Below are 18,173 nucleotides of genomic sequence, written 5' to 3'. Positions count from 1 at the left end.
GGACCCAATGAATACCAGGATTTGACCTTTCTCAGAAGGCCGATTTTTCCAGTGCTGACTCTTTAATTTGGCTGGAAACCTTCAATGCTGGGGCATGTTTACATTTGCAAAAGTATCTGTTTAAAAACAGTATGAAAAATTAAAAACCAAGGCCCTGACTTTGTATGTCAGCAGCAGGAGCCGGAAAGCTAGGAAATACATGGCTTAGGGGCAAAATGTTCATCAAGGCCTCCTTTGTGCTTCTCATCTCTAATCATTTCCAGGGGGTTAAACATCCATGCTCTCACTTCCTCCACACGAGGACCAATGAACAAAAGTTTAATAGTTTTCAGCACCGTCCATTGCCAGACATCTGATTCAGAGCCTTTAAAGCTCTGCAAGTCCCTCCATAGCTCAAGGTGGTTCAAGTATCCAGCTGCAAAGAAGACAAAGCTTTGCAGGAAATGTTAGTCTGCAGACACAGCTGTGTTCAGGCTATTATGCATGCTTAAGACAAGGTGAAAAGAGGCCCTCTGCCACTTTAGAGGGTGGTCCATGCAGCCTGCTAGCACGCTGCTCTGCACGGGCTTCCTGAGAGTACAGAACTGGGATGAGGATTAGTCAACTGCGCAAAAGATGGTGTGCCAAATTGCGGGAGCTGGGTTTAAGGGCCTGATCCAGAGGCTCTCGAAATCATTGGCTGTTTTCCACTGAGCTTGATGGATTTGGATCAGCTTCTAAAGATGTGGTAAACCTGGTAATACTTGAGCCTTCATCTCCTCAAAACCAGCTGCTCCCCACCTCACACTGTGTACTTTGGAGGAAAGAAGTATGTAAACGCTGAGTTGAGACTTCTGTGTCTGAAGGACAGCATTTACTGCTTCATCTCACTTGAGCCCACTTGTAGCTTCCATCTCCATCAGGCTGTAACAGCTTTGTGCATCCAGCACACATCACACAAGAGCAGAGAGGTTAAATGCCCATGTCTTGACAATTGCAAAACCATAGCTAGGAGCATGGCTAACCACTGTGTTATTCAATATCTCTTCTGGAATAATTCTCAGCATGGATTTCCTAGTTGGAGCCAAAGAAACTAAGCTAAACAGGACCAAGGTTTCTTTGTGCAAAATGAGGGTATACCCTCATATACAGACAAACCATGTTCCTGTCTGACCATGCTCCTATCCTAGGATTGCATAGAAAAGCTTCAAAGATGTCATTAAAAGAACTTAAGAAAGGAAGACAGGGAAGCTGAACAAGAAGGAAGATTCAGAGTTACCTCATTCCAGAAAAGACAACCTGAACCACATACATTATATAAAACCCCTCTAAAATGAGCTTATTCAGCAGTAAAAGAGTGTGCACTGTATTGGAACACACATACAGCACTTGGGGGCTGCCAAACTCAATGGGAATAAAAAAATACCTGTTCTGCAGATATTCAGACACTTTTGTACAGTGTTAACTTGACCACACATTGCGTGCTTCCCTTACTGCCTCAGTATGGTCTCTTGTAAATTCTCTTAGCTTACTAGCTCATGGCATGTTTAATTACTGTGCTGAATATTTCAGCATTCCTGAGGAGGCCCAGGTGACAGGCACGACTTCTGTAACTGTACAATCTCCTCCTCTTTTGGTTTGCTTCAGCCCTGGCACAAGGCACAACATGTATAGTGACTGGCAGATACCCCAGTTTGCAAGTACTCAACCACTTAGCTCTTTTTCAGACCACCAGTAGCCTGGAGGACTCTCAGTGTTGGATTCCAACCATGACCAACAAATACAAAACACTTTGTAACATAAGGTAGTGTCTTCTTAGCATAGACAGATGAAATGTCCCCATTTCAGAATCAGACCTGCCATCTCAGACCACCCTTTGCTTCAGTTATCCTCAATATTCAGAACATTTTTCACAAAGTAGTCAGTTGCCTGCTAAGACTGAGGCCAGAGTTTCCCTTCTGTGTGTGCCACTGATCAGAACCCATCAGAGACAAAACGAACAAGCCTGTAACCAAAGATCAGAAGGCTAATCACTACCCATGCTACCACCTGTCTTCTCAGACACAGCAAATGTGGATACTTCCAAGAATGCATAGAAGTTAAAGTCAAATTACAGCATTGTCTTTATTAGACTGACAATAAATCATACTCTAGTATCAGCTTCATTTTAAATTTCAGCTTTACGTCCTGGGTCACACCACAGGTTAATGCAATAGTCTTTAGAAAATAACTGTCACTCCTAGCCAATGCTGAGATGACAAAAGTAGCCTCCACAACACAAAACCACTCCACAATTCAGCAGATTTATCAGGGGAAGGAGAAATGTTTTGTTGTGCGGGCAGAGCTGAGCAAAAAATGTGTCAGCACTCAGAGCTCAACTTTACTCATGAGGCCAAAAAACTCAAGCTGGCTTTTTCCCAGAAGTCCTCCTACACATACATATCACCCTGCTGTCTTGTCTTCCAATCACCACCTCCACCTCCTTACTGGTATTCTCTCTTTCTTTAACCTGATCCATTGAAATCTTAATTGTACATTAAATATGTCCTTATCCCAACTGCTGCAGTTTCTAGCTTCGTCTTCTTAAATCTCTGATCTCCACTCAGTTATGAGGACACAAAAGGCTGTTGACAGAGTACGTGGCCTTCTACAAAGTGGACTAAACCAGCAGTTTCCTTCTCTCTCCCCTCGATCCCCAGATCCAACTCGGATGTTCTTCCAGCTGTCTCATTATCATGGTTTCATTCAGTTTACCCCTCTGGCCTCGTATTCACCTCCTCTTGCACTCCTGCTTTCTTTTCTAGCAGTCTTCACCTTCCAGACATGTTTCTACCTCATTTCCTGCCAATTCAATAAATTTTTCCTGTCTCGACAAACACAAAACTCCTCCTCAGATGAGAACAGCAATGATCTAACCCATGAGTGGCCTGAGAGTCACTGTGACAGCTGCTTGCAGTGAGCTATTCCCTTTCAATGAGATTCAAGAAGCAAAAGGGTCGCTAATGTCCCTCTACAACCTGTCCAAGAATATGTGTAAAGGAGATGACTGGAAGAAGAAAGAGTAAGACTTTTTATCTCTTGGTATGCCATCTCTCAATTCCCAAAGAATAGAATTAGACAGAAGAAAAGGCTCTGCTTTTTACCACCCTGAAGGGAAAAAGCCCTTCACTGAGCCATAGGAATCACAATAATCAGAATAACCTAGACATGTTATCATTTAAAGTTATGTCAAACCTAGATGATTTTGCGACTCTCTCCTCACTGCCTACACCTTCTCTTTAAACTGACATTGTTAAGATTCTTCCATCACAAGAGAGAAATGACACCTGGAGATGCAGGCATGGTCCCAAATGCCCAATAGCACTGATATTGGAGTCCTCTGTCTTGTGCAAATTGTGAAACTATTTAGTGTCTCAGTGCTTCCAACTGTTAAATGGGTTTAGGGATACTGGCTGGTGCACCAGGGCCAAATTATCTGTAAAGGATGGAATGTACAGAAGGCACTAACTGTTCCTAATATTCACTGAGCATCTTGACTCTTTGTTTCCTAAATTTTAATAATTTCTTCAAAACAAGTGTTGCTAAAGTGTTTCAATATGGATAAAAATGAACTTAGTCCAAACCTCATTTTTGCAAAAGTACAATTATTACTGCCTTGTTTATTTACTTTTTTATTTTTAACATGGAGCAGCTGGCAAAACAAACCAATCTATCAGGAAGAACCAAAGGATTCAATCCCAGATAAAGAAAACACCAGATAATAAGCATGAACCAGTGCTCACTTCCACTATAGGACAGCATGCTGCTAAATTGTCCTATGCCCCTGCCCCAAATCCCCCAAGGAGGGAGATCAGAGGACTGCAGTTCACACTCCCAATTCATCAGATTTCTACAGGACTTCAGCATTTCTGCTCCAGCAAAAAGGTCAGTTTCGGCCCATTCTCTGTTTTACCTGGGCTCCTATTTGCACATGGTGAAGGGCAGACAGAAGATCCATCAAGACCTGCCCCAGGGAGAGCCAGGAGACTTCCACTTATGTAAATCCCCAGGCCTCAGGCTTGGGGATTGGGAAAAAGTCATGTAACATGAGAGAGGCCCCTTGCTCATACCTTCACAAAACCTCAAACCCTAGCTAACATAGAATCATTTAGGCTGTAAAAGACCCTTAAAATCATTGAATCCAACAATAAACCTAACACTGCCAAGTCCACCACTGAACCATATCTCTAAGTGCCGTATCTACACATCTTTTAAATACCTCCAGGGATGGTGACTCAACATACAACATTGCAGATCCTCACTAGTAATGGATGATAAAGAGCAAGAGGAGGTGTAACAGTGCTGCAAGAGTGTGGGGTACAGGTGCACGTCCATGAGTCATAAGCATGTCCGTTTGCCATGCCTGAGATTGACAGGATCAAAGGGGTGTGTCTCCACAGCACTGAACTTCATGGAAAGAATGGATTTGGCTTCTTTCAACTTGCTTCCAATCAGGGCAAACACCACCCTAACAATGCCTCCTCTCCTCAACAGCCCTCCTGGAAAACCTTGCTTTCTACCACACAGCGCTGTATGGTGTCGTGCAGTCACAGCGCTGTGTCCCACCACCACCTTATGAAATTCAGCTAACCAGTGCCACACACAGCCCCACTGTTAGCAAACCCAGACATTTCTCATTTTCTTAAGGGTGTTGCAGAGTGTTTAAGTATTGTGATCTATTGTCCACTGAAACAAGCCCTGAAGCTGTCATACAATCCCCCTCACTGAGGAAGATAAAATGAGTGCTCATGCATCACTTGCAGCTTTCTATGACATTCTGATAAGTATAATCCCTCTTTTCAGATAGGAAAGCAAGTTGCATCTTGGTCCTGCAGCCCCTGCAGTCTGATGGAAAAAACACTTTGTCATCATTCAACCACCATTCAATCTGCCTCCTCCACATCTGAAGCCAAATTTTTGTGACTATGCTTACAGTTACATGTCTACATCAGCCAGTTCTGCCAGCAGAAATAGTGCAAGATTCAGGACAACTGTTTTCATGAGTGAGAATGTAGGAGAAGGCGGAGAAAGTATGGCTAAACTCTCCTTGAATTTTACCTGCAGGTACCACAGAAGCAGATTTGTCTGATTTTGATGAACATCTGAAACACAAGTTGACCCTCTTTCGTGGCTTGCCAGAGACTGAACGGGAGATGCCAATTCAAACATACAGTTTGTACCTTTTAGCTAGCCAGGCGTATGAGAACTCCTGTCTTCTGTGGACAAAGGTCCCACCATGAGCCAGTTACACCAATGAATTGGAGCAGAGGCTATAAAATCCTAAAAGACTTTTGAAATTAACCTGTTCTCATAAAGATCAGTGGTTTTAAATTGGAAGCTGGCTAATAATAGTAAAGGATTATCAGAGACCACATTTCACAAATGACCTCCACCTCTTTCATTAATGTGCTGTAAAACAGAGCAATCCCCATGTGTAAAATACAAATCTGAATTTTGCAGCTCAAGCAATTCCATTAAAATACATCCTAAGGATCACCCAATGTTATAAAAGGAAAGGATGGATGATCTATGAAGTCAGAGCTTTATAAGCCAAAGCACAAGGTCTTCAGTATTTTACCTGTATTTCCCAAAGCCAGAAATGACCATTAAAACCTCTAACCCAGTCTTACCGAGTATTGCAGATCACAGACTTTAATCCAGATAATACTATTTTAATCCAAGGAACATGTTGTATGTCTTAACCACTTGATTCTGCCGTGTTAGAGGAACAACTATGCTACCTATGGTAGCAGAACACTCCAGAAACAAAACTACATGCTAGGTTTTCCATTTATAGCTGTTACCTTCCATTTATAGATGATGTTTCAGTGCTACGCACTTTGACTGTGGTCTAGCTCAGCACGTAAGCATATGCTTGGTTTCAAGCACACAATCCCATTGACTTCAAGGTAAGTACACATCAAGTGCTTGACTGAGCTGAGACTGTTCGTGGCTTTTCAGGGTGAACCCTGCATGATTAAACAAGAATATTTCTTATGAGATTGCTAGTACTAAAGTGAACTTTATTTAAGCATAATGACAACCTTGAATGGAAGGCTTTAGGAGAATGTGATATATTAACAGTCATCAGAAGCAGATATGCTAAATAAATGAGGTCTGCCATACCACTGGCTCACAAACTTAACTCACTTGGGAACTATGCTAAGTAAACTTTAAAACCGAGAATGAGGTGTCTGTAAGGCATGTCTTGTTTGCACTGAACCACAGAAAAAAAAAAAAAAAGAAAAGCACTTTGCTTTGCTTTCCACCCTGTTTCCTTTCTCTGAGGTGTGCCTGGGATCTCAGAAGAGGCAACTCACTTCTATGTCCTTGATCCAGCCACTGTTCCGAAGAAAGGACATGCACACTATACTGTGAGCTGCTGCTGTCAGCCCCAGCTACACCAGTGGTACCCCTGGAAAATATAAACAAGCTACTCTGCTGCCAACAAGAGTTTTCCATGGCCTTGATCCAGGCATACTATGCTGGTGACCTTCTCAGTACCTGTTCCTCCACATTGTGAGTCCATCTAACTCAGTCCTGCTGCTGAGGATGCCCTTCCTCTCATCATCACCACCACTCCTAGTCAGAGGCTGTTCCTTCCCCTGACCTATCATACCTCTTCAAAGTTTTACTTTCCTTCACTCCAATATGTAAGAGTTACTCAACCACTTTGTTTCCTGAAGCTTCACCATAGTCTTCCTTTTCTCTCTCCTGCTTGTCATGATTCACTCTCTCTAAAGCATTTGGTGAATTAAGGGCACTCTTCCAAAACCCCTTTTCTTCTTAAGGCCCCAAGGAACAGCATACTGATTTATTTTTTTTTCAATCAAATCTCATTGCAATTATTTGTGAAGTGCCTTGGACACCATTAATGGGGAGGTGTCAAAGAAGTAGCATCATTATTGTTATTACTATAGAATGAAAAATATATTGAGAACTGTTGGGTGTAATTTTCAGAAGTTTTGCCTGAGAGCAAATTACTTCTCTAACCACTGTATATTTATGGTTTTACCAGCCATAATTTTCAAACAAATTTTAAATCAACTCTAAAGAAGGAAATAACAGTTTCATTTGCCACAGTTCCATTTTTCAAGATTAGAAAGAAAATTGCAACAAGGCTTTCTTAATGGAAACAAAGTCTATACTGAAATGTACCGAAGGGCAAATACTCTGCAGCACCTACAGGATGCCACCAGCTTCCAGTCAACAATCCATCATTAGTGAACATTTGGAATCCCTGTTTGGAGATTCAAGGGCAAAAAGGCTACAAGCTAGAAGACAATTCTCCCATAATATATTTTGCCTTCCCTTTGACGCATAGCCAGATAGGCCTCTCATACTTCACCCCACAGTCTTCATCCTTTGCTTACTACAGTTTTGGTTTGGATTGTCAAAATCTCACTTGCTCAGGAAAAGCATAAATCTTTATCAGAATTTCCTAAGAGGATTTCCTAGCTCGCTTTTTGGAGTTGATGGATGCTAACCTGCCTTTTTTCTGTCAATATACAGTAAAGCGAATAATGTATTAGTGACCAATTCAACAATAGTGGGGGTGCTTGGTAAAATATCAAGAACCTTCAAAAGAAATAAATCATGCCCTATTATCCTTCGGCCCACAAATTTAAAACAGCTTTTTCTTTCAATACAATAAGCAAACACTTAACTGCTCCCCACAGATTTCAGTGTTTGAAGGTGGCCACATTTCAATAAAATGTTGTATAAAGAAAGAAAATATTGAGAAAATATATAGCAAGCTACATTCAAGCAATCTGAATCACATTGATCTGGTAGGAGGTAATAATTACAGACAGTTTGAAGAAAAATTCTGGATTTAAACACTCCCAAACTAATTCACTTTGAAAACCTAAGGCAACAGACAGAGCAGCTTGTCTGCATCCAGGAGAGATCGAGAATTAGACAATGGTTCAAATGCTACACGTTGCAAACTCACACCAGCTGTAATGATGCAGTCTGCAAAACTGAGACTTGCTGCCCTGAGAAGATGCAGGATACAAGCTATTTAAACAAGCCCACCTCTCCCCAGTGCTTCGGCTTGGGATCAGCTGAGGTGTTTTTATTAATGAAGACATCCAAATGATATAACACAGATGAATTTGCAAACTTTCAAGCACTTCCTTGGTAAGCAAGCTGAAACCAAGCACTCTGCACCCACCACAAACACATACGCATGTCAGTGATGGCTCTGGCTCTCAAAATAACAAATCTGACATAGCACTGCTGTGGCAGAAGATGGCTCTGGCTTTCCCAAGAGGCATGTTACAAAGGAGTTCCAAATATCTTTAATGAATAGCAAAGATGCTTCATGTCCAAGAAACATCTGTATGACAATGAAGCGTACTGCTAAAAACAAAGACAGTATGGAAAGGGCATAGCCCAGTTGCAAATGCAGAAATGCAGGGACTGATCTATTGGTTAGCAGATACATATGGAAAAGACAAGAAAGAAGAGCATGACTGACAGGAACTAGAAACAATTTCTCTGGCGTTTGGCTTACCAGAATGGTCCACAGTGTAGCTGTGCCAGGATGACATACTGTTTAGTGAAATGGGACTTGGATACATGTGTACATTCATGTATGAATAAAAAAGGTTATACTTTTCTTGTTTCACAAATAACTCACTGAAAAACAGACAAGCAGGAGAGATCCTTAATGCAGATACCCACTCACAGCCAAATAGGTAATAAGACAACAGAAACAGCCTCCCTGGAAGTGAAAGATCATTTTCTGATTGATCTAACATGGGAAATCAAACTTTAACTGCATTTCCTACAAGCACAGAATAGAACAATTAATTATGAAAAGCCCAAACTGGGTATGTTATTATTGTTGGTGAACTATACAATGAGCATCATTTATAAGCCCTAGGGAAACTGGGGCACCACTGTGTGTGTTTGGTACTGTGCAAACACACACAACAGTGTTCACAGCACAGATTCCTAACCTGTCCCTCACAATCTCTCTAAAGTCTGCTGGGATAAATCATTCAGTTTACAACCCATTCCCAGCCCACATCTCTCCTGGCAGTGCAAACTTTATCTTAAGCATGTAAAATAAGCATATTAAGGACCAGAATTTATGTCCCTCAATTTGTCTAGATCATTTTCCCTAGGTCACAAGTAACGGCAGGTGGTTTGGGGAATGAGCTCTATAAAGAAACAGGCATTTCTTCAGGCCCAAACACAGCTAAAGTAAAAGCATTTTGCATACATAGACTACTTTCTGCTTAAATAAGTAGGTCATGTACTGTAGCCTCTCTTTTTTACCCCTCCTATGCAATACAAAGAGATATCAGTTCAAACATATGGTTGGGGAGTGTGGATGAGACACAATAAACAAGAGATTAGACATAGAAAATACATAATTTCTCTGGAAATAAGTTAAAGGGTAGAGAGAAAGTAGTTTTACTTGGATTCTTCCATGACAAGGATATTATCCAGCCAACTGGATGCTAAGATTATTGTAAGCTGGAGGAAAAGTACGATGAAAAGAAAGACTGAGCATAACCAAAGTGGGAACTGAAGACCGGAGAACACAAAACATATTACGGCATCCCATTTGTCTTGCAATGGGAAGCCAGGCTAGCAAGACTGTAAAATAGAAGCTATTCAACTCCTTTGCAATATAAACTGTTTTGTTAACCTGTTCCTTCTGACAGTAAATTAATGCATCCTGTACGACTGAATGGCCTGGGACCATACTTATTATTACCGCTCATCCACTGAAAATTGGAGGTGTAATATAATCCTCTCCCCTAGCAGCAGGAGCACCAGCAGGGCTACTGTCAGGGTCACTCTTTCAGTCATTGGCTCAGCATTCCCATTGTATATCAGGTTGTGATCCATGGGACAATGCATTTTAAGACCCACTGAAAGCCCATGAGCCACACTTTTAAGTGGAGACATCCTCAGAGGAATTTGGAACAGCACATAAGAAGTAGATTTCCCTGCTTGTCTTCCCTTGCAGCTGAAACCTGCTTGTGCTGGCATGAGAACAAGGTATAGCTTTAAGGTAAATTATATTATGAACTGAATGTGGTTTTGAAGGTGTAAGACCTCTTCCATAGAATTTACATCCCATGTGCAGTGGAAAGAAGATGCCTTTCATTTTATTCCTGTGCATTTTCCAGAGGAGCGCTGCAGCAGGAAATACAGGATTAAACTGTGTCATGAACATTCATGAAGAAACAGGTCCTGCGAAAATACAACTCTAAACCTAGCTTGGGTTTAAGAGACCCAAATGAAAATCTGGGTAATTTTCTTGGTGTGTCTGCAATTTCAATCTCTATTCCTTTTCTATAATTGTCAAGTTCTAATTAACTCACCAGGTTTTGCCCTCTACCATTAAAGAGAGGAAGGGGATAAGAACAGTGAAAGGGAAGCAGAGATTTTTTTTTTTCCTGGGAAAAATTCATGCCTGATTAAAGCAAAGCAAACTCACAAATTACGAGTGTTTTTATGTAGTCATTACTTCTGCAGAGAAGCACTCATATTGAGTGCCAAAAAATGCCCAGCAATGCCTCAACATCAGGAATCAGAGCTCTAATATTCCCTGCAGAATGATTTATCTCAGTGCTGGATCTCACCAACACATCCTCTGCACGCTCCACATTTGGTGCTCCTGGTTAATGGAAAGAGCTCAGACTTTTTCTTTTTTCTGTACCTATACCATCATTATTATTGTGCAATCTATTTAAATATCCAATGAGTTCCACCACATTTTTAACTGCATGGGTTTCTCCTTTCATCCCTCCCCAGTTAAACAGATGGTTAGACTTATTTAGCAATTAAAATCAAGTTTTATTTACCCATTTCACTGGAGCAAGGTTAGAGCCAGTGCCATATCATGTAGGCTTAAAGATTTTGCTAATTTACTTTAATCCAGTTAAACCTTTAAAGCACAGATAATGGAAAACAGACAAGTAAGCTCTTACACTTTCCAAATTAAGAGACAAGAGTTTCCTGCTCTGCGAAGAGTAAAGCTCTCTAGAAGAACCCTGAAAGGTCAGCAAGGAAGCCTTTGACTACTTTCTTCCTGGAAACCCTACCTCAAAGGTCACAAACCCACAACTAAATTGCCTTCAGCAAAGAACCTAACTAAAGACACATTGCAAGGTACTTAATTGCCTTTAGCAAAGAATGTAACTGGAGTTGCATTGCACAGCCTTAAATGGGAACCAAAATCGATATTTCAACATTTAGAAGGAAATGATTCTTAGCAAGGACATTCGGCAGCTGATGATGCTGAGCTTAACAAACTAGTCTGGAGTGAATTTGGAAATAACGGTGATACCAACATAATGATCTAACTGTTTAGTGGGCAAGTGGACAGACTGGACAGACAGCAGCTTAGAAGTGCCAGTACACTCATGGAAAATCCAACTGGGATAAGGACGAGAGAATGCCATTCCCTGCCATTTTAAAACAACTCTTCTTTTCTTGCTTTCAGATATGTCCAAATTCTCTATCACTTTTCACTCACTTGAGTGTCTGGATCCAGCTAGCCAGGTGAGGTACATAAGCATTACTGAATCCAGTTAGAGAAAAGGAAACTGGAACACAGTTTCAGTGTGGCACAAGATTACAGGGAGTTTGTAGCAGAATTGAAAATTGAGCTTCTTAGACCAGTAGTTGCAAAGCTGTCTGAATTAAGTGACTGCTGTAAAGCCTCAGAGTTAAAACACTGTAAAGCATCAAAGTGAATACAATTCATTAGGCTACTTGCACTGGCCTGTGGATCACAGGTATAAGGAAAACAGCACAGGCTGAACCATCATCCATAGCACCAGGAAGGACTTCAAAATGGATCATCCTACTGGAACTTAAAACAGGAATAGAAGCTCTTACCTTCAAAAGCAATTGTGGGGTGTTCTTTCCTGACACATTGCTGATGTTCAGCCTCGGAGTATTCAGGTACATTCTGTGATGCTGAGAGATGAAAAGCAAGAAGAAAAAGGCTTGGCAATGTCAGGGAAATGGCCTTTAATCTTGAAACAACCATGACTGAAGGGCAACTGCAGATCTAGCTTCCAAGGTAGGCCCAGGGAGGACACCTGAAATACAAATAATTCCACTTTCAGAAAGATGAATGCTTATTCAAAGTGTGTAACATGGGTAGAGAAAGGTGGAAGTTCCCCTTTCATCCCAAACCCACTTGTACTAAGTACACAAGATAATAATCCACAAACAGCATCTAAAAATAATGACCCAATTTACAACTGTATTTGGGCTTCTAACTTCAAAGAGAAGGTAAGTGTACAGCTCCCTAAATATATATCTCTGTGCACCTTTGGGGCACACGTCTTCACACAGCAGCTGGTGCGCAATGGCCATTGCTGACAATTTGAATCCTCAAATATTCCAGGTGTAAAAGCGTGCCCCAGTGTGGACACCTCAATCCTCAGTTTCATGACATGTCCATGTTTAAATGTCATGCTGTGTTCAAGAAATCACTAAGGAATGGCCAACATCAGTCATCATGAAAACACATGTGCAATTAATACTGTTCTAATAGCAAATTCATCCATTTTACCACTGCTGGTTTAAATGTTTTAAAAGAAGAGAAGCCAATTTAAAGGTGTTGCCAGGAAAGTGCTAATTAAGGTACATAAAAATTAAAACAGCTTAATGGGGAGAATGGTGAGAAGTGAGTCAATTGCCTGCCTTATCATGGGATGCTATAGCTCTCAGTCACAAGAGCAGAGGCACAGCTAAAGAGGAGGAGCACTCACTCTGAGGCTAGGAGAGGGGAAATGCCTTTTCTAGATGAGAGTTTTTAACAGCAACAGCAGGAAAGATACAGCTCTAAAAAACTTCCCTGGGCCTATCAGGCCTGGGGCAGGGGATGGAGGATTGATTAGCTCATGCCACAGGCTCCCCAAGATGCGGCTGCAGCTTAGGAAAATCTGCATCGGTGAATTTAATCTTACTAATGTGCACATTGTATTTTCCTGTGTTACTTTGTTCAATTATTACAAACATATGTTTTCAAACAAACGGAGTCTCCTACCTTTGAATCTTGCCTAGTGATAAAGCTGACTCTGATTGAAATCTCACAGGACAAGATTTTCAATTCCTGCAGGTGTAGTGATTCATGAAGGCAGTGTAACAGTCAACACCTGCAGTGCCTGGTATCTCTATATTTTTGTTTGGAGTTTCCAAAACAGTTTCAGTCAGCTGGAGTGACCAGACTAGTGGCTGGTACCATGGGGTATTGATACACAATAACAGGTGCATGGCACAGATCAAAATATGGGACAATAATGTGACATAAAGAAGTTGGAAGAAGTTTGTAAAGGTCTTTGGGTGTCACAGAGGCAATAAGGGAATGCTTACAGCAGCAATGGGAGACAGTTGGTTTGAAAGATGGATCCTATGTTTTATTCTTATCTGTATTTCTCTGTGATTTTAAAACACTGGCATAAAGATGAGTTGCCAGCGCATCCATTATGTGTGTCTTCGGCAGCAGCTACATATCACTGACTGAAAATAGCATTGGCATTCAGTATTTGGGGTAGTTCTAGGGACTTGGTTTCCCAGCCAGTGTGAGTGAGAGATTACAACATTTCACATTTTTTCCAGCCCCATATATGTGCAGATTTTATGCAGGGATATATAAAATCCCCTTCCAGTTCTCCAAAGGAGGTTCTACACCATGAAGGGTGTTTTTTTAAACACAGCAAATATCATGTTAAATTAAAAAATGGGACTGGCAGAAGCAAGAGATGTGAAATCATTCAAAGCTGAGGCCCGCATACCGTTTAGTCATTAAGCCCAAGCATACTGCAGGGCGTAACTGAGCACTGTGGCACCTCACATGATGGAGATGTTGTGCAAGTCACGGTCTAATGAAAATTATTGATGATGAAGCATCGGAGTATATTTTCAGCCGCTGGCTTAAATGATCATTTTTTTCAGTACAGATGTAGAAGTGAAACACAAGCAGAGAAGGGAACTCCAGGGAGATGCATTTTGTACAGCTCTCGCATCCACTTAAAGTTCCAGAAGAGACATAGCCACACTTTCCTTAGAGAGGAGATGGCTGTTGTGGGAAACGCACAGAGGCAAAAGGACTTCTTTGGTGTCAGATATCTTTGCTGGAAGCTGGAAGAGACTGTCATGGAAATCCCACCTCATGCATGCTCTGCTCTTCCCAGTGCAGCCATTACTGGTTAATCCAGACTTTAAGTCTGAGCCAATATGGTCATCTTCATCCAAACAGTGCTCTTCAGCTAGGTGGAAAAGACACATGGTAGAGTCCCATGCTCCTGTAAGGCCCTATGTGGTCTACAATCAGCACATGAGTAAATGCAAGTTTCACACTCATCAGGGTCATGAAATGATAAAAAGTTGCATGCAGGAAAGCTTCATGACATCCCATAGTGTATTCTGTGCCAAAAGCAGAGTACATTTACTAGTGTTTTGTCTGGACTAGTTGTTAAATGTGCCAAGTAGCTGGATTTCTGCCACTTTCCCTAGGAGATTTTACCACAGTCCAAGAGGCTTCAGTGTTCCTTAGAAAGCTGTAACCAGTATTTGGAGTAAAGTTCCAACTTCTTTTTCCTTATTGTCATAGAGGAATCTAAATTGTGCACGAAAATAAGGGTTTCAAACTTAATGTGAAGTGGGAAGTAATATACAACCAATAAAAGATGAAAATGAAACATTATAAAAAACTTGTATCCTTTCCAGTGTCCCCTATCTTCTACATCTAATTGCACCCATCAAATGTGTGGAGCTCTCATGTGCTGGGAAGCTGAATAAAATCAGTGTCATGCAGCCCTGAACTGGAGCCTGCTGGACTCAGTGTCAATGAGTAAATGCCAACTTGACCAATGGCAACAGAAGCCAGAGCCATAGAGCACCCGCTGAACGACATTCAAATAATGGATAGCATTGCAAAAAGTTATTCCTTGATTCTGCCCCTTCCCTGGATGCCTTGCTCATTTTTTTTCTCAATATTTTAAGAAAGACTCCAACTCAGTAATTGCTCGTCTCAGCTGCTACAACTTTATGTCTAAAAAACCCCATACTCCAAATATGAAGCAGTGCCATGTGCAAGAGCATGGCAACTGTATGCCGAGACCAAACTAGTAACTGCTTGGGGGAGTCCAAGAGCTAGTTATAAAGTGTAAATGTTTCAATTCTACTGGCGACAGCCAAACTCAAGCCTCCAATTTTGCCCAAGCTGCAGATTTTCACTGTGAAGGCAGGAGTATGACCAGTCCTCATACAGACTGCTAAAAACACTACATATCATAAGCACAGCCCAGGCTAGTGGTGGTTTGCACTGCTGGAACTTGCCCTAGCATTAAGATGTGTAGATACAGTTAAATGTTTTAAAAAGAGCTGTTCTTATAAGACTTTCTGCTCAAAATGGCTTAGAGCTCAAGACATCGGCTGTCAAGGTTTCAGTGCAGATGAGAGAGAAGCGCTCAGATCCCTGGTTAAACTCAAATCTCAGACAGTACATACTGTATTTGCTCATCTTGATGCATCTCTACTACCTTAGCTGGTTTGCCCCCCAGTGCAGACATGCTAAAAACAAAGAAAAGGATAAAAATGTCCAATAAGATTATCTGTCCAAGTTTATGTGCCACCTCCCTCACAAAAAAGCCTGCCTTCTGTGTCTCTGCATAATCCCAAGGCCCATCAATGGAGCATCTCTCTCCCTTCTCATACTCTACACAGCGAACCGCTCTGGCCCTCAGCCAAACAAAGGCCAACAAATCCAGACTCCACTGGACCCAGTGAAATATGTCCCAGAGACAGATATTTTGTAGAGCACCACTGCTGGCAGCATGCTCTTGTCTCTTAAATCAGGCTCCCTCAGCTCATGGGCCTCCGTGACTGCAGTGGGGGTGGCAGGGGATGGGCAATGAACTGCTCCTTCTGGGTAAAGCAGGAGGTCTGCACATACAACACATCCCCAGAGCTGAGATTTGCAACCACAGCACCCACGAGAGCACAAGCCCACTGCCGCATGCCCATTTCTCACTCAGGCCATTTCATGGCAGTTCGATAGGGCCAGCATATAATTCTGCTTGGCCTCGTGGCTTCAGCCCCTCGCACAAACACAGCATTCAGGGGATCAGCCACAGTCCCTTCCTTATTCATTCTCAGGGCATGAGTCTTTTCCAACTCGCCCTGCATTGTATCATTGTAACTCCATTGATTTCACAGGAACTAATCCTGATTTACAGAGGGTAACTCAGATCAGGCCCCCTTTGAGTAAAGCTCCACGTCTAAGAGAAAAATACCTTCAATCAATCTTCAGGGCTTTAAAACAAAGCACACTTCAAAAATGGCTGTACCAGGAATTCATATCCTGCATTTCTCTGACTGTAACTATCATTTTGACTTAATAAAACGTGACAGTAAAGTTTAAGGATAAAAGAAAATGCTTCATCTTTCATTTTAAAGAAAAGAGCTGCCTTTAAAAAAGATTTAAAAGGAACCTCCTGTAAAAGCATTAATTCTTCTGTTTGGGATCTTTTGTGATTGGCACAGTTATGATTTTGTTAGAATGGGATACCAGAGGGAAGAAGAGCAATGGAAAGAGGTGGGCACTAAAGTATTCCAAAAAAGTACTGGAAGAATAAGGGAAATAAATATAAACATTACAAAGCAAGACAGCTCAGCAATGTGACTATGACAGGCTGGCACAGGCAGCTCTGCCCTAGAAAACAGAGAACTCCAAGGCCAACAAAACCATGGTCCTTTATTCATCCACCGCTCCTTGACCTCCCCTCCCACCCTCACCAGCTGGAATTTCTCCCACCAGACTGGCTCCAAAGGCCTTTCCACACTATGGAAGAAAAGGCACAGCTTTTCCCTCTGCCCTTGGCCACATGCATATGCTCAGCCCTCAGCCGGCACTGGGGAGATGGATGTGTCTTATAGACAAAACATGGCACACTGCTCTTGCACATCCCGATGTCAGATCTCACGTGCACCCTTAGACTGGGGGCTTCTGGCTAGCAAGCTTTTCTCATTTATGTACTTGTGAGACAAACATATGGGAATGGTCAAACTACTGTTCAGATAAGAATCTGTGAAGAGATCTTGTTTTTCTTTAATTAAATCATGCTACAGTCTTCTGAAGAATCAGTGAGCTCATTTCTAAATTCACAACAGCTTACATGCTGCAGCTCTTGTTCTGGCTGGGTTTCACCATGCTCTCATGTGCCCACCTTGTTCAGGGCTTCCCACAGCCTCCACTACAACATCATCTCTGAGCCCCACACTGAACTCGCTCTCGTAACACCCCAGGAAGACAGAATCACATTTTCACACATGTAATCCAAGGGTTATCATTCTAAAAACCCTACAATTCAGCAGCAGGGTGGACTGCAAGAGGATGCAGGCAATAAAGTGCAGCAAAGCAGAGGCTTGGGCTCCATGCTGACCATTCTCACAGCTCCTGCCTCACAGTCTGCATGGCACTGGTCGCAGTATCACAGTAGGCTTTATATGAAGGATAAAAAAATAGAGAACTCATAACACAGGTCACTTTATTGCAACCTTTCTGTTAACTGGATCTATATAAATAATTCAGGTAACTCTCTGCAAAGAAGAAATCAGTTTAACCTAATATACTGTTTGGTTCATGGCTCGTGAAGCCTGTAGTGGAGCTGAATAGTAATAGTCTCTAGTCTGATCTTCTTGGGACTACATGCCACAAAAGATTGACAGTGCAATTTGGGGCATTATATTTCTAGAATGCTTTCTTATTGCTGTTCAAAACCACCCAGGACTGGTCAAGGTTCCAAACCAAGCCCACAAAAGCAATGGAATGTTCTTGTTCAGGTCAGGTAACAGAGCCAAAGCTCTTAATAACAGTTTGGTACAAAATGAATTGGTTGATAGCAGTCCATTTCTTTATGGACTGGTATAAGCCCTCAATGAGCCATCAGCCACCACTTAGCTACTTGGCCTCAACAGCACAGTCGGTGGCTACACGGTCCTGGAAACTGAACTGTTTCCCCACCTTTAGAGGAAGCACTGCAGAACAGGAACCTACTGTGGAAAGCTCCCATTAAATAAAGCTGATTCAACAATAAAAGCCTGTGTAACAGAGGAAAATCTACTGTACCACTGAGTTCCTGCCAAACCCAGTGGGCATAAATAAATAT

The 18,173-nt window shown here is 41.9% G+C and overlaps 1 protein-coding gene across 3 annotated transcripts in view; it reads right to left on the bottom strand.

Moving 5' to 3' along the window:
• SEMA5B (semaphorin 5B) overlaps positions 1 to 18,173 on the bottom strand; it is a 283,952-nt gene that overhangs the window by 131,706 nt on the left and 134,073 nt on the right. For 2 of the 3 annotated variants that reach the window (XM_065671441.1, XM_065671442.1), the window contains one exon: positions 11,887 to 12,092. In XM_065671441.1, coding sequence (XP_065527513.1) covers positions 11,887 to 12,040 — 154 coding nt within the window. In that variant the 5' untranslated portion in view covers positions 12,041 to 12,092. Of the gene's footprint in view, positions 1 to 11,886; positions 12,093 to 12,770; positions 12,802 to 18,173 lie in introns of those variants that run through there. The other variant, XM_065671443.1, reaches the window with a different exon arrangement.

The sequence above is a fragment of the Lathamus discolor genome, chromosome 3 (assembly GCF_037157495.1).
Source record: "Lathamus discolor isolate bLatDis1 chromosome 3, bLatDis1.hap1, whole genome shotgun sequence".
Classification (NCBI taxonomy): Eukaryota; Metazoa; Chordata; class Aves; order Psittaciformes; family Psittacidae; genus Lathamus; species Lathamus discolor.
The sequence above is the reverse complement of the archived record's forward strand: the minus strand, read 5'-3'. Positions and strand labels throughout refer to the sequence as shown.